General features: G+C 43.8%; 1 protein-coding gene across 1 annotated transcript in view; it reads left to right on the top strand.

The window, feature by feature from the left end:
• Positions 1-12,679, top strand: part of LOC102379893 (tropomodulin-2) — a 34,915-nt gene that overhangs the window by 2,074 nt on the left and 20,162 nt on the right. The window contains exon 2 of the mRNA XM_006017939.3: positions 13-169. Coding sequence (XP_006018001.1) covers positions 13-169 — 157 coding nt within the window. The remainder of the gene's footprint in view (positions 1-12; positions 170-12,679) is intronic.

Raw genomic sequence — 12,679 nt, 5'->3', positions numbered from 1 at the left:
GTCCTTTTGTAGAATGCCCTTCTGCCGGCAGGCTTCCGACAGAAAGATCAGACCACTAAAGCTGCCACTGGCCCTTTCGACAGAGAGCGACTGCTTTCGTACTTGGAGAAGGAAGCACTGGAGCACAAGGATAGGGAGGACTTTGTACCCTTTACAGGAGAAAAGAAAGGTAACAGTTCATCTTCACATGTGCCCACATGAGTGGGGAGATATGTCAATATAAGGATCACAAGCTGTGTGGTCTCCTAGGGAAAAGAACCAGTGGAAAATAGAAAGAGGTCATATCAAGCCTCAAAGCTTATGAGTCAGACTTAGAGCTGGAAATGCCTTTTAAAATTAAAGCTGATAGAGCCCTGGTTTTATCTGTGGTCTAAAGGTCTGCCCACAGGAGCAGGAGCAAAGAACTCCTGGATTCTAACCCCAGCAGCAACCCTCTGGTCTGAGGCAGCAGTGCAGCAACGTGCTGTGTACCGTGGCTCTGATTCAGCAAAGCACACACTGGAAGTTAAGATTCCCACTGAATTCACCAAGAATCCTCCTGTGCTTACAGTTAAATGCTTGCATAAGTACTATGCTGGTTCAGGCTCTTGGAGAGAGAACTACCTCCTTCCTCTCTGAATAAGAGTTACCTGGGAGTATGAAAAACAGACAAGTTACAGAAAGGTTATGGGGTGGGATGGACTGTGTGCCAGATACTCTCTGGAAACTGTCCCTGTCTGCTTTTACCCTGTGGTACCTGTAATCTAAACCAGGCCAGTATAGCCATCAATAGAACGGCTATGATACTCTCATTCAGCCTTAATTTACTACAGGGTCGGAGTAGACACACGGAGAGTTGCTGTGATAGCTGACAGGTGACTTCCCCAGTGGTAAGGTCAGGATACTACTATTGCCTGCCTAAAGCCTCCATTCATCAAGATATTTAAACGTGTCCAATTCAAAGGCTGTGAGTACTTCCCCTTATTTTAATGGAATTGCTCAAAATTATACATGTGCTTAAGTACCTCTAGGGAAACCTGTGGCAAAATTATTGATCTTACTGGGACCAAGATCAAGCCCTGGCTGTTACTTGCAAAATGCTTCCAAGTTATAATACACTACATGCAGGTGAAATATTGCTGTTAAGGTTATTACATTTCATTTTTGTCTTTTGGAAAAAAAAGATTTAACCAGCAATTATTTTAAAGAATCATGACAGCTTTTAGCAAGATCTGGGGCAGCAACCTTTGGCCCGCAGGCTGAGTTCAGCATGCCAAATGATTGAATCCATTTCACAAAGCCCAGATACTGGCATCATTTTGATGGATTGCATGTGCAGCAGTGGTCAGGTCAGAAGCACCAGCCCACCTTGGACTGAGCTGTGTTATTTTGGCCCACTGCTCTGAAAAAATTGCCAACCCCTGAGCTAGACCTATGTAACTGAAGCACAGCTTTGTATCAAAGGACATTGTCTTACCTGCTTTTTCCCAGTTAGCATTCCTATTTTTAATGGTACTCACACATTATATAGAATGGGAAATGCAGTTTATCTTAGATGGACTTATTACCAACTGCTTCTCTTTTCTGACCTCTTATGCAGCATCATGCTAGAAAGTTACAGCTTTCTCTTGTGTTGCTGATTAATGTTTCTTATTGGGCCTGTGCAAATTCACACTGGCCACATCAGAATCTTGTTTAGAGGTAAGATTTTGTTCACTTTTGTCTTGTCAGTGTTAGAAAATTTTTGAATTGCAGCCACTGATGGGATCCCTTGCATGCCTGAATTTACTGCACATAAAACTGCTACCAGGTGTATGCAAGATTTCACAGTGCTGTGAGGATTGGCATGTCCTCTGTGTCAGACTAACCATTGTACTGTCCATGTGCGCTGTTTCTTGCATTTAGGATTTTTTTTGATGCTGCTAAGGAAACATTATCTTCCTGCTTGTCCAATGGTGTGTCCAGGGCATTTGAATTAACCCTGATTATTAATTTGCAGTATCTGTGATTTGATAACACCACTGTTTTACAAAACACAAATAACGTTTTCCAACTCTCAACCAGAATGAACTCAGCCTCCCTTACAATTAAAGCTGCTGTTATCTTTTATTATACCATTTTTATTGTAAATTACTTACATATAAGTGCTGCTGTAGGATTTATTGTCTTGATTTCTCTTACGCCTCTCATTTTGGATGTCTGTCCCAGACAGATTCCCAAATGTTAACAACAGCAGTTTAAGGTACGTGAAAAAAAGCTTCATGGCCACTGCATATAGAATTGGTAGGCAATCAGCATCTAAATGTAAAGAGCTCAGCTCTGCTTTCACAGAAGTCAGTGGCCAAGTCCCACAAAAATAGCTATGGCTTCTTTATTAGCACTGTCTAGACCTAAATTAATGTAAGACCTACCCATATTAATAGATCTGTACAGATAATTGTGTCATGTTCAGCACTGTAGTGCTCGAAGGCTTAGTGGTTTATCCAGTATCACTTAATGTGCTATTTTAAGAAAATGTGGCTTTGGGAAAGAATCTTTCAGCCTTGAGCATGGCATGCCCCCATGTTGGGACTTCTTGGGCTCTGCTATGCTGCCCTTGGACTGAAACGCAGGCTTCAGCAGGAGGATGTCATCTAGATAAAGCCCAGAAGTTGACCTGGCATGTTTTGATGGCCTCCTTCCTTCTGAGCTAGAAAGCAGAGGGTGTGATAGTCTTTTGTAATTTGAGACCTGAAAGACAACATATTACTGAAACACTCATTTGCCATATGAACAAACACTGCGGGCTTCCTGCACACTGTAAAGTGAACCTTCTAACTTGTTGAAAGATGAGGAATGTTGCATAAGAGCTGGGAGCAGAGATGGATGGCTGTATTTCTGAGTACAGTGTTCCTAATTACAATCTTATTTACTTTGGCAGAACTCATTGAATATGCAACTATGGAATGATTGTTTTGAAATATTAACAACCTAACTCTCATTTACTCTAAAAGCTTGTCTACACAGGGAGTCTGACCGTATCAGCCATTGCTGAATATGCTGTTCTGCTGAGTAAGCTGCAAAACAGGAACATTCTTTTCTAGATTTATAGTCACTTTTAATGATGAACAATTAGAGTTCTTCCAAAGTGGGGCAATTATTCTGAAATATAGTGATCCCAATTCCAGAACAGTGTCCATACAAAGGAACTAATGGGGAATGCTCTGATAGAATAAGCTTATTCTAAAATAGGTTTTCTGGTTAGCTTGCTTGTATAGATGAGCCCTAAGGCCTTGCATACAGTCTTGACAGTGCAAAAGTACTTGACATTGGGTATATACTGTATGTAACTTCTGCCCATTTTATGTGTTTATTCACTGCTACCACACTTTAAAAAGGCCTTGGTGTGAATGACCCTACATTTTCATCTTAAAGTAACCCTGGGCATGTCCACACATGCATTAATGTGTCATTGCTACTGTGAATTAAGTTTAGTACCTCTAATATGAGGTACTATATAAATGTGCAGTAGCCAGCGCTAACGCACAGTAGCAACAGTGCACAGTCTTTTTGTGACACTTAATGTGCAGTGGACTAATTCTACTGTGCATTACCTCATTAGCAGAGTTTTTGCTGTGATGCACTAATGCACAGTAAAAATTAGTCTACCGCGCATTAAGCGTCTTGTATAAACGTGCCCCCGTTGGTTAAAAATTAAGTTCTTAGGCAGCTCTAGAAGGCCTCTGGTACTACAAGAAAAGAAATGGGAGGTATATAAGCCAAGATGCCACTCAGCACAATTCCCTATTGAAGGATGTCTGTATCATTCAAGCTGAAATATCTTTTAAGATTTGTCATTGTTTTGCACTTTAATATTTGTCTTCTATTAGGAAATATATTCTTTCAAGATTAACCTGAAGAGGTAGAATGCTTCCTCCGAAGTGACATTCCTGCACATTCCTAATGGGTTTTCTGCAAATCTGATCCTGACATAGAAGATAAAGGAGGGTGAAAAGAAAAAGGAATGGATTTTAAAATCCAGCTCCTCCTGCCTTAAGAGTCTGTGATGCATGGTTTTTTCTTATCCAGTGCCTTTTTTTTTGGTTAGTGTTTCACTGGGAATTCTTTAACAAAGCAGTGTCCAGCAGTATCAACCAGTTGTGTTGGTTGCATTAGTCCTTTCTGTTGTTACACAATTACACAGTTTTGATTATGATACAAAGCAATTCCAAAGCTAGGGGAGTTATCTGGAGTAGTCAGAGCACAGGAAGTGTTAAATACAAACTCAAGGTTTGGGATTGGTGGTGTGGATGGCTGCCTTAGGTCTTATTGCAATCATGTTATGTGGGCCTTGCAGTATTTGGCAAAGACAACTGAATGTATGGTTTGTATTAAAGCTTTGGGCTACTGCCACTTTTTAACTTGTTAACCTCCTACATTAATTGCTAGAAAGAACTAAGGGTTTGATCCCTCAAGGTGGCAAATGTTCTGTCCCCAAAGCACTTACTTAGCACTTGCTTAGCAAAGCACTTATGCACATGCTTAACTTGAAGCACACAAATAAGTCCATTGTCTTCTCTGACAGGAATAAAACTAAGCAGAGTTTTAAATATTTTTTTTTCTGGATGAGGGCCAGAGCACTCAGCAGCTTGAAGGTTCACAGCTCAGGTGGTAAGGAACCCAGTTGCTGCAGAGACTACATCTCCCCACATGACCCATCAGAGCAGTTCCACTGTCCAAAGTCCAAACATTTGAACCTGATGATGGCAGGGAGTGGGGCTACACGGTGGGGGTTCTCATCTTTAGAATGTGGTCTGCCTCGTATTCTGCTGAAGGCCTGCTTCGGTGGCTTTCAAGAGCTAATGTAAAACACATCCATTTAGTCCGTCAATAATGGGGGAACCATCATTGTTAAGCATTGCAAGGACAGAAGAATTAGGTCTGATTTTTGTCATCACAGTGTTTGCCAGTTAGTCATGTTCACTGTATTCATTTTTGGACTAGTTTCTATTTATGATAGATAATCTGGAAATTCTTATAAAAAGTCAGCCAACTGTATTTTGACCCATAGCACTTCTTACATACAGCTGGATTAACTCACTGCCATGTTTGTACTGCTTTGGGCAGGTTCCTGCATCATTTGCAAGTTAGTGAGAGTTTGGGAGCACTGGAAAGGAAAGATTACAACCCTAAATATTGAGAGTGATACCACATGAATGCAGTCAGATTTTAAAAAGTCCTTTGACAGAAAACAGGAATGAAAATATATAGCTTCTTTAACTGTGTTGAGTTTGAAAGTGAATAGTTTTGAGGAATGGGAAGGATGATTTCTTGCCTTAATGACTTGACTGGCCATTAAGGATATGCCTGTGCACCTTCCACAGTTCTTCTAAGACCAGCACAAAGAAACATGCCTCACCCACCCACTCTCACTCCACACATGCCAGTTGTGGAAATGAGACAGTGAAATTGCTGATGGTAACCCCCACTCTCCCCCACTGCCATTGCTCTCAAGCAAGGCAGAGACATATCTTAAGGATGATGGAGGGGGCAGCTTTACTGGCTTATTTCTCAGTTTTCTATATGCAGAGCTGGGGCCAGTAGATACGGGCTACTTCCTGGGCCCATGCAGAAACAGTATAGATCTTATCTAAGAGGCCTGGGTTCAAGTTCCAGGTCTTCTGCAGACTTCTTGTATGACCATATGCAAGTAATATCATACTTCTGTTCCCTGGATTCTCATTTCTAGAAGAGAGATAGTTAATGCTTCCTTTTGCTCCAACGTTTTCCATCATCTTTGTTTAGACTAAGGGCTTTTCATGGCAGGGGCTTTCTCTCACATACACATGCAGTGCCTGATCTGAGCTGAGGTCCTTAATGTAACACAAAAAGTGTTATTTTGTTACCATTTTCACTTTTACTTCACTGCAGTGGTTGCTCATGACTTTGCCAAAATGTAACTGAAAAAAACAAAACTACTATTGCAAAACATTGAGACGTAATTTCAATTTTAAGTTAAAGTTGGCTATATCTTTGTTAACTGCTTGCAGCCAAGGCTGCTATTTCAATCCTCCAGTGTTATCCTTGTTTTCTATAATATCTCCTGATCCTTGCCAAACAATTGCATACTGGGCACATCTACACAAGTTGTTTGCTGCAGAGTTGCCTAATTAGCTCTACAGTAAAGTCTCAACATTTACATGTGTGGCCCTATTAAGCCACAGCTTTGCTGTAGGTTAGTGCTTGTAAACACAAGTACTATCCTACAACGCCATTTTTTACTGTGCAGCAATGCACGTGTAGATGGTGACTAGGGCTGGCTGGAGCACGAAGGTGTTTCAGTACAAGGGCTCCCTGCTGGCTAGCCCTGTGGTGGATCACCCTTGTGCACCAGCCAGCTCCTCTGCAGCACACTGAGCTGGGTCAGTACAGCCCCGGGCTGGCAGGCTGACCCACTGGACCCCCTGCCAGCCGGGACTGGTCTGACCCGGCTCAACATGCTATGGTCCCAGGTGCACATGTAAATGCAGTGGCTGGGAGCAATAAATTCTGGTGTGGTAAGCTTTGGCACAATATGCACCAGAGTTTATTGTATTGCATTAATTTCACATATAGATGCACATGCTGGGTCTGATCCAGCTCCTATCAAAGTCGGTGGAAATACTCTAATGGATCATGCTATTATGATTGGTGGCCAGAAAGGATAAGGGAAATGTGCCATTTTTGCATATAATATACACCCTGGGGAATTATGCAATTATATACATGTGCAATTTTGCAGATAAAACGTATGGCTGTGCATAATTTTGCATAATTTAACCCAGGTGGCGGGCGGGCTCTGTGCCTCCCCCTCTGTGGGACTCTCAGCACTCTGGCTGGGAGCCCCATGTGCAGACAGTGCAGTGGTGCATGACTGGTGAGTGGGGAGGGGAGCTCCTGCTTGCAAGGTGGGGGGGCAGGTTTGTGGGTGGGCATGGGGATGTGTGTGGGTGTGTGTGGGCCACCCCTCACACCCTCCACTCCCTTCCTCATAGTGCACATCTCTTGCTGCCAGCAGCAGGCCCTCAGGATGCCCATGGCTGCAGCAGGTAGAGCCCCCACAATGGTGCATGGATTTGGCTAAGTCCTGAGGGCTGCACATAGCAGCATGGATCCAGCCCAGCCAGCCCTCTGGCACGCACCTTGAATCCAAACTGGGCTGGCTCTGTGCCACTAGCCCAGGCCAGCCAGCTCTGTGCCTCTGCGTGGGGCTTCCAGCACTCCAGAGGGAAGCCATACACGAGGCATGGAGCCCACCCGACCTGATGGCATGCAATTCCATGTCTCCATGTGCGGCTCCCTGCTGAAGTGCTGGAAGCCCCATGTGGAGGCATGAAGCCCGCCCAGCCCAATGGCACATGGCTCCCGTCTGCAGTTCCGTAAGCCCCACATGCTGGCATGGAGCCAGTCCGGTTTGGTTTGAAGGTGCATGTCAGCAGGCCAGGCTGGGCTGGCTCCGTGCCATCACATACAGCCCCTGGGACTCAGCACATAATTTTTAATTTTTCTGTGCATAATTTTTCATTTTTCTGTGCATAATTCCCTGGGATGTAATAATTGAATGTTTCAACCAATTGATAAATGGAAAGAAACAGGAAGAAAATAATGAGTAAACCAGAACATTTATCACTGTACCACTATCTTCAGCCCCTCCACACAGAAACCATCTAACCTGCCTACTCGGTACTGTGCCAAGCATGATGTCAGTACAGATGATGACAGTTGTTTCAGAATAAGAATGTTTTTTCCTTTCCTTTAGGATAGAGTATGTGCTTTCTTTTAATGAAAACAAACTTTATGGCTTATATATTCTTCTGAAGCAGAAAAATATCAAGGAATATATCCACAGAGCAGATAAAGAGTGGAGATTAAGTATTTGAATAAGTTATTGTGTCTAATTCAAAGTTTACTTTAGAGGCATGGTAGTTTTAAGGCATTTTGTGCTCTCCAAAGTTGAAGTACTGATGGCTAAGGTTTTTGGCAGCCTTTTCAGGGGTGCAGGGGGTGGGGTGGGGGTGTTATCATCTTCAAGACTTATGTTCAGTGTTGGCTATAACCTCTAACCTGGACTTTATTTTTATAGTTGTATGTGTAATACAGGAGGTGGTGCCTAGAGCTAAAGTTGCTCAATGCTTTTTCTTTTTCTTTTTTTTATGAGCCTCTGTTTGTAGTTTAACACAGCTTTGCCAAACTTAAATTTTTGTGCTGAAATTTCCCATGCCGGGCGTCTGCCTTACACTGAATATTTTGGAATGTTTCAACTAAACTGGTTCAGTTGTTTCCAAGATCATGGGGAAAACACCTTGTTTTTGTCCAGTTTAAGTAAATTCTTCCAGCTGTTTCATTGCAAAGCTGTAGGGCCTCCATGCTTTGAAACAAAGATTTGAAATTAGGAGGTAGGTCAGGGTTGTCTTTTGCAGTCTCCATGAAACTCCCCTGCAGTTAACACTTGCTCAGTGAAGACTTATTAGCATTTGGCGGCTCAGTTCTGTGAAATCTCCATCTGTACAGATTATGTGCTATCCCCTCAGAGTTCCTACCTACTCCCTAGACATGGCATGCCTGTCATCTTCCCAGAGCAAGAGAGGTTGCTCCAGGCCAAGGCTGCAAGAGTCTTTCTGTAATTGCTCCTTCCAGGTGCCAAGGGCCACTGTGCCACCAGAACAGAGACCAGGGAATCTTGTCTCTCCTGTGCTTCTGTGTTTCCCTTGCTGGGGGCAGGTGCTGTGGCAGAGAAGCAAGAAACAGCCTGATGTCATGGCAAAGGGGTATTTGGATTTGGTGGGGGAGGAGAATGCCGGGTGAGGAGGCAGAGAGGAGCTTAGGGGAAGGAGGCAGCGAAGCAGGCACCAGAAAGGGTCAGTGACAAGAACAAGTAGAGAGGAACAAAGGAAGTGAGGAAGACTGAGAGAAGCCAAGGATGGTGTAGCTTGGAGTCAGATGGGGAATGAGGATAGGATCTGGGGTGGAGGGGTAGAACAGAAGCAGAAAGAAAGAGGGTGAGGTAGTGTAAGAGGAGGAGCAAGAAGCATAATATTTGATATAATGTAAAGTGAGTGCTCCTTGACGGAAAGGAGTATTGCTACAACAGCAATAACTATAGCCATTTTTACCATTGCCTTGTAGCTTTAATTAGAATTGGCTAGTTTTCTTGTTTATAGTTCAAGTGGCTTGCTGGTAAGAATTAATATAATTATATTTAATAGAGTATTTTTAGAGAGGAATTTCCTTAAACCTCAAAAGGAAAAAATATCTTGTGCGATTTATGCAAGGCTGAAATCCAGGATTATTGAATTTCACTTTAAAGGTCACTCAAGAATTCTGTCATATAGAGTAAACAGGGTTTCATTTAAACGTAAGAAGCAATAAGAGGATCTAAGTTTAAAAAAAAGAAAGACCAAAATCAGAACCAGTAGCAGAAGAGGGTACATAACTTACAAAGTGTGGTAGAATGTGTATTTGTTGTAAGAAAGAAGTCACATCTGTGCAGGTCAGGAATGAAACACTGCTAAGTATAAGTGATGGCATTTTAAGTCTGGTTTGCAGAGATGTGAATCATGCAGTGACGATCCAGGCCAAAAATTAATTTGCAAGTAGTGATAACTGTTAAAACAAAAGGTAAAAGCCCTAAAACTCAAAATTAGAGCTTTATGAAAAACATACTGATTCTTTTCCCCATGCTTTTTTTGTACAGCCTACTCAGTGCTGGCTTATGACATGCTGAGGCCCTAAACCGTGTCCTTCTTAAGAGGCCCCATATGATAAAATGTATGTATATTTTTATCATATTAGAATGAAAACGTTCATATTTAGAGAGTCATTTTCCCAAATTTCCTTTATCTCCTTCATTTACCAACTGATTATTATAAAATTTGATATTGAGTCAGGTTTCTTTTTCTTATTTAGAGGCCCCTTATATCGTGAGGCACTAAATTGTAGCTTAAGTAGTTTAAGCCTAAATCCAGCACTGAGCCTACTACACAAACGACACATATTCTCTTTACAATTTTTGGGATGCATGTGTATTTAAAGCTAATCACATAATTAAAAGCTGTTATGTATGGAGGACAGAGTTATGGGTGTATGTTCAACTGTAATGCTCAAATTTCTGGACCTGCATATTTAACTTTTCTTTAATATAGATGGACTATATCAGTGGAGGTCAGCCTTTTTAGTAGACATGATACAAATTAGCCCTGCACCGTCCCTAAGTGCCACTCTGATCTCCCTACCCAATCTACTTGTGCTTTTGTAACACATGATATTAGAGTAGGCTGGAAATTCCACAACTAAATCCATGCATTTCTTTCTAACATACAACAGAAGTACTCTTATTAAATAAACACTTGATAAGGCTTTTAGGTCTTGCCAACAACAAGGAGTTTATGAAATACCGGATGTCTTATTTTGCACTTCCCATAAAATGCATCCCATTTAAAAGTGGGAACAAAAAGCATGTAAGTAAGACCCAAATACAGCATAGCAGGCTTCCCCAGGGAAATTTCCAAAAAAAGCTAGCATTTGGGATTCCAACTAGGAGAAAGTAACCACTGGACTAAAGAGTGACAGTCTAAAAAGCTTGGAGAAGAGTGTCATGATGCAAGGTCCCCAGGGCTCTGAGACTCTAGGGCTCTGTGACCGTGCTTCCTTTGCCCTGTGGGTGCCTTCTAATCTTGCCTGCCACATCTTGTTGGTTGAAATAATAACTTGGGAGGCTGCCCACGAGTTTGTGTGGTTATGGTCCTGCTGAACCCCACTAGATCCTGCTAATCTTGGATCCCTTGCTGGGTCTCACTGAAATTCAGTGCCACTCAAGACACTCTAAGCCTTATGGGCTAGATGCATGGCTCCAAAATTGCCCTTTTACCACGCCCCATGCCTCACAGATGGTATTCAAACGTTGTCCCTCTGAGGCCTTGATCTAGCTTGGCCTCTGATCATCACTGGGCACTTGGCCCCTGTCTATATGGCTTCCCTGGCACTGGGCTTTCTGAAGCCCTGTCTGCGCACCCTCACTGGCACTGGGCTCTCCGCAGCCCTTTCTGCACGCTCTATGGTGCTGGGCTCTCCGCAACCCTGTCGCTGCGCACTCTGGGGCTGGGGTCTCCACTCCGTAGTGTGCCCCCCAATGAGGCCTCCTCCTCCCCAATAGCCTCAGCCTGGTCAACCGGATTCAAATTACAATGTAAATACAAGCCCCTGGGCTATAACATAATTACAACAATAGCATTAGAGGTCATACCCTGACCCTTTAAGGAGGCAAGCTTCTCCCTTAACAGTGTGTGCCTCCTAGCTCCAGATACTTTAGGAGCTCCTAGAGGCCATTAGTCTTACCAGCAGCAGAATAGGTAACCAAGCATCTCTGGGTAGTAGGGCTGTGTGAAGCTTCAGTCCCTGATTTGATTCAGCAGAGATTTGTCCCGATTTGGTGGCCAAATCTCTGAATTAGATTTGAATCAGGAGACCCTTTAATCTCTGAATCGAATCAGAACCCTCCAAATCGATTCAGAGAGATTCAGAAAGATTCAGAGATTCGGACATAGACACAGCTTTAAATGTTTTTTCTACATACCTCAAGGTAGCAGGTGGCTTGTCAGTGCTGCGATGCTGGGGCAGATGGAGACTCCCACAGAAGCGCGGGGGGCTCCCCAGCGCGCTTGGCAGCAGACCCAGAAAGGGACCAAAAGCATTTCCGGTCCATTTCCGGGTCCACCAGGGAGCGCGCTGAGGGGCCCCCCGCACCTCCCTGGCTTGGCAACTGCTGCCTCCTGGGTCTGGGGGGAACCCAGGGGCCTGCTGCGGCTGATTGCCAAGGGGGGGGGGGGGGGGGAGGTGCAAGGGGAGGGCCCCAGCGTGCTCCTTGGTGGACCCTGAAGTGGTCTGGAAGTACTTCTGGGTTCACCGCCGAGCATGTGGGGGGCCTCCCCATGCTTCTGTAGGACGCTCCATCCGCCCCAGCATCTCAGCATTCATGAACTGTGCCTGGTACCTCGAGGTATGTAGAAAAAACATTTAAAGCTGTGTCTACGGTCAAATCACTGATTCTCTGAATCAGCATCGAATCTTCAGATTTGGTCGAATCGAATCAGGGACAGTGATCTGAATCAACGAGTCGAATCACTATCCCCAATTCAGGCCGAATCTGAATCCGAATTGAATGTGGCCCGTTTCACACCCCCCTACTGAGTAGTGTTTCTGCAAGAGCTCCTTCCCCCTGGTTGCTGACAGAGAACTAGCCTTCTGCCAGCCCCAGCCCTGGGGCTTATATATGACCAGGATCCTGTTTACTTCTGGTCAGCTGACTGGGTGCAGGTGCCAGCTAAAACCCTGATTAGCTTACTGCCAAGGCAACCTGCTCCTGTGGAGCCCTGCCTAGCTCTCAGGGCTCCCTAGCTCAGTTGACTCTGCTCTTGAAGGAGCAGGCACACCTTAGTGCCCTATGACAAAGAGGCTGGCTTCAAATTCTAAGTTTCACTACCCTGACACACTAAAGCTTCGTGTTCAAATCCCAGAAGGGTTCACACAATATTTTTTCTATTGTGATTAATAAACTGTTTCCATATCACTGAATATGTGTCGGTCAGTAAAGATAGCAACATTCTTTCAATCAGACTGTGTCATGTTACTTAGGTCATTTCACTTGTATGCACCATCGTAGCTATAACTCAATGAGTAGTTCAGC

The sequence above is a fragment of the Alligator sinensis genome, unplaced genomic scaffold, assembly GCF_000455745.1.
Source record: "Alligator sinensis unplaced genomic scaffold, ASM45574v1 scaffold250_1, whole genome shotgun sequence".
Classification (NCBI taxonomy): Eukaryota; Metazoa; Chordata; order Crocodylia; family Alligatoridae; genus Alligator; species Alligator sinensis.
This window is presented reverse-complemented; position numbering and strand designations above follow the sequence as displayed.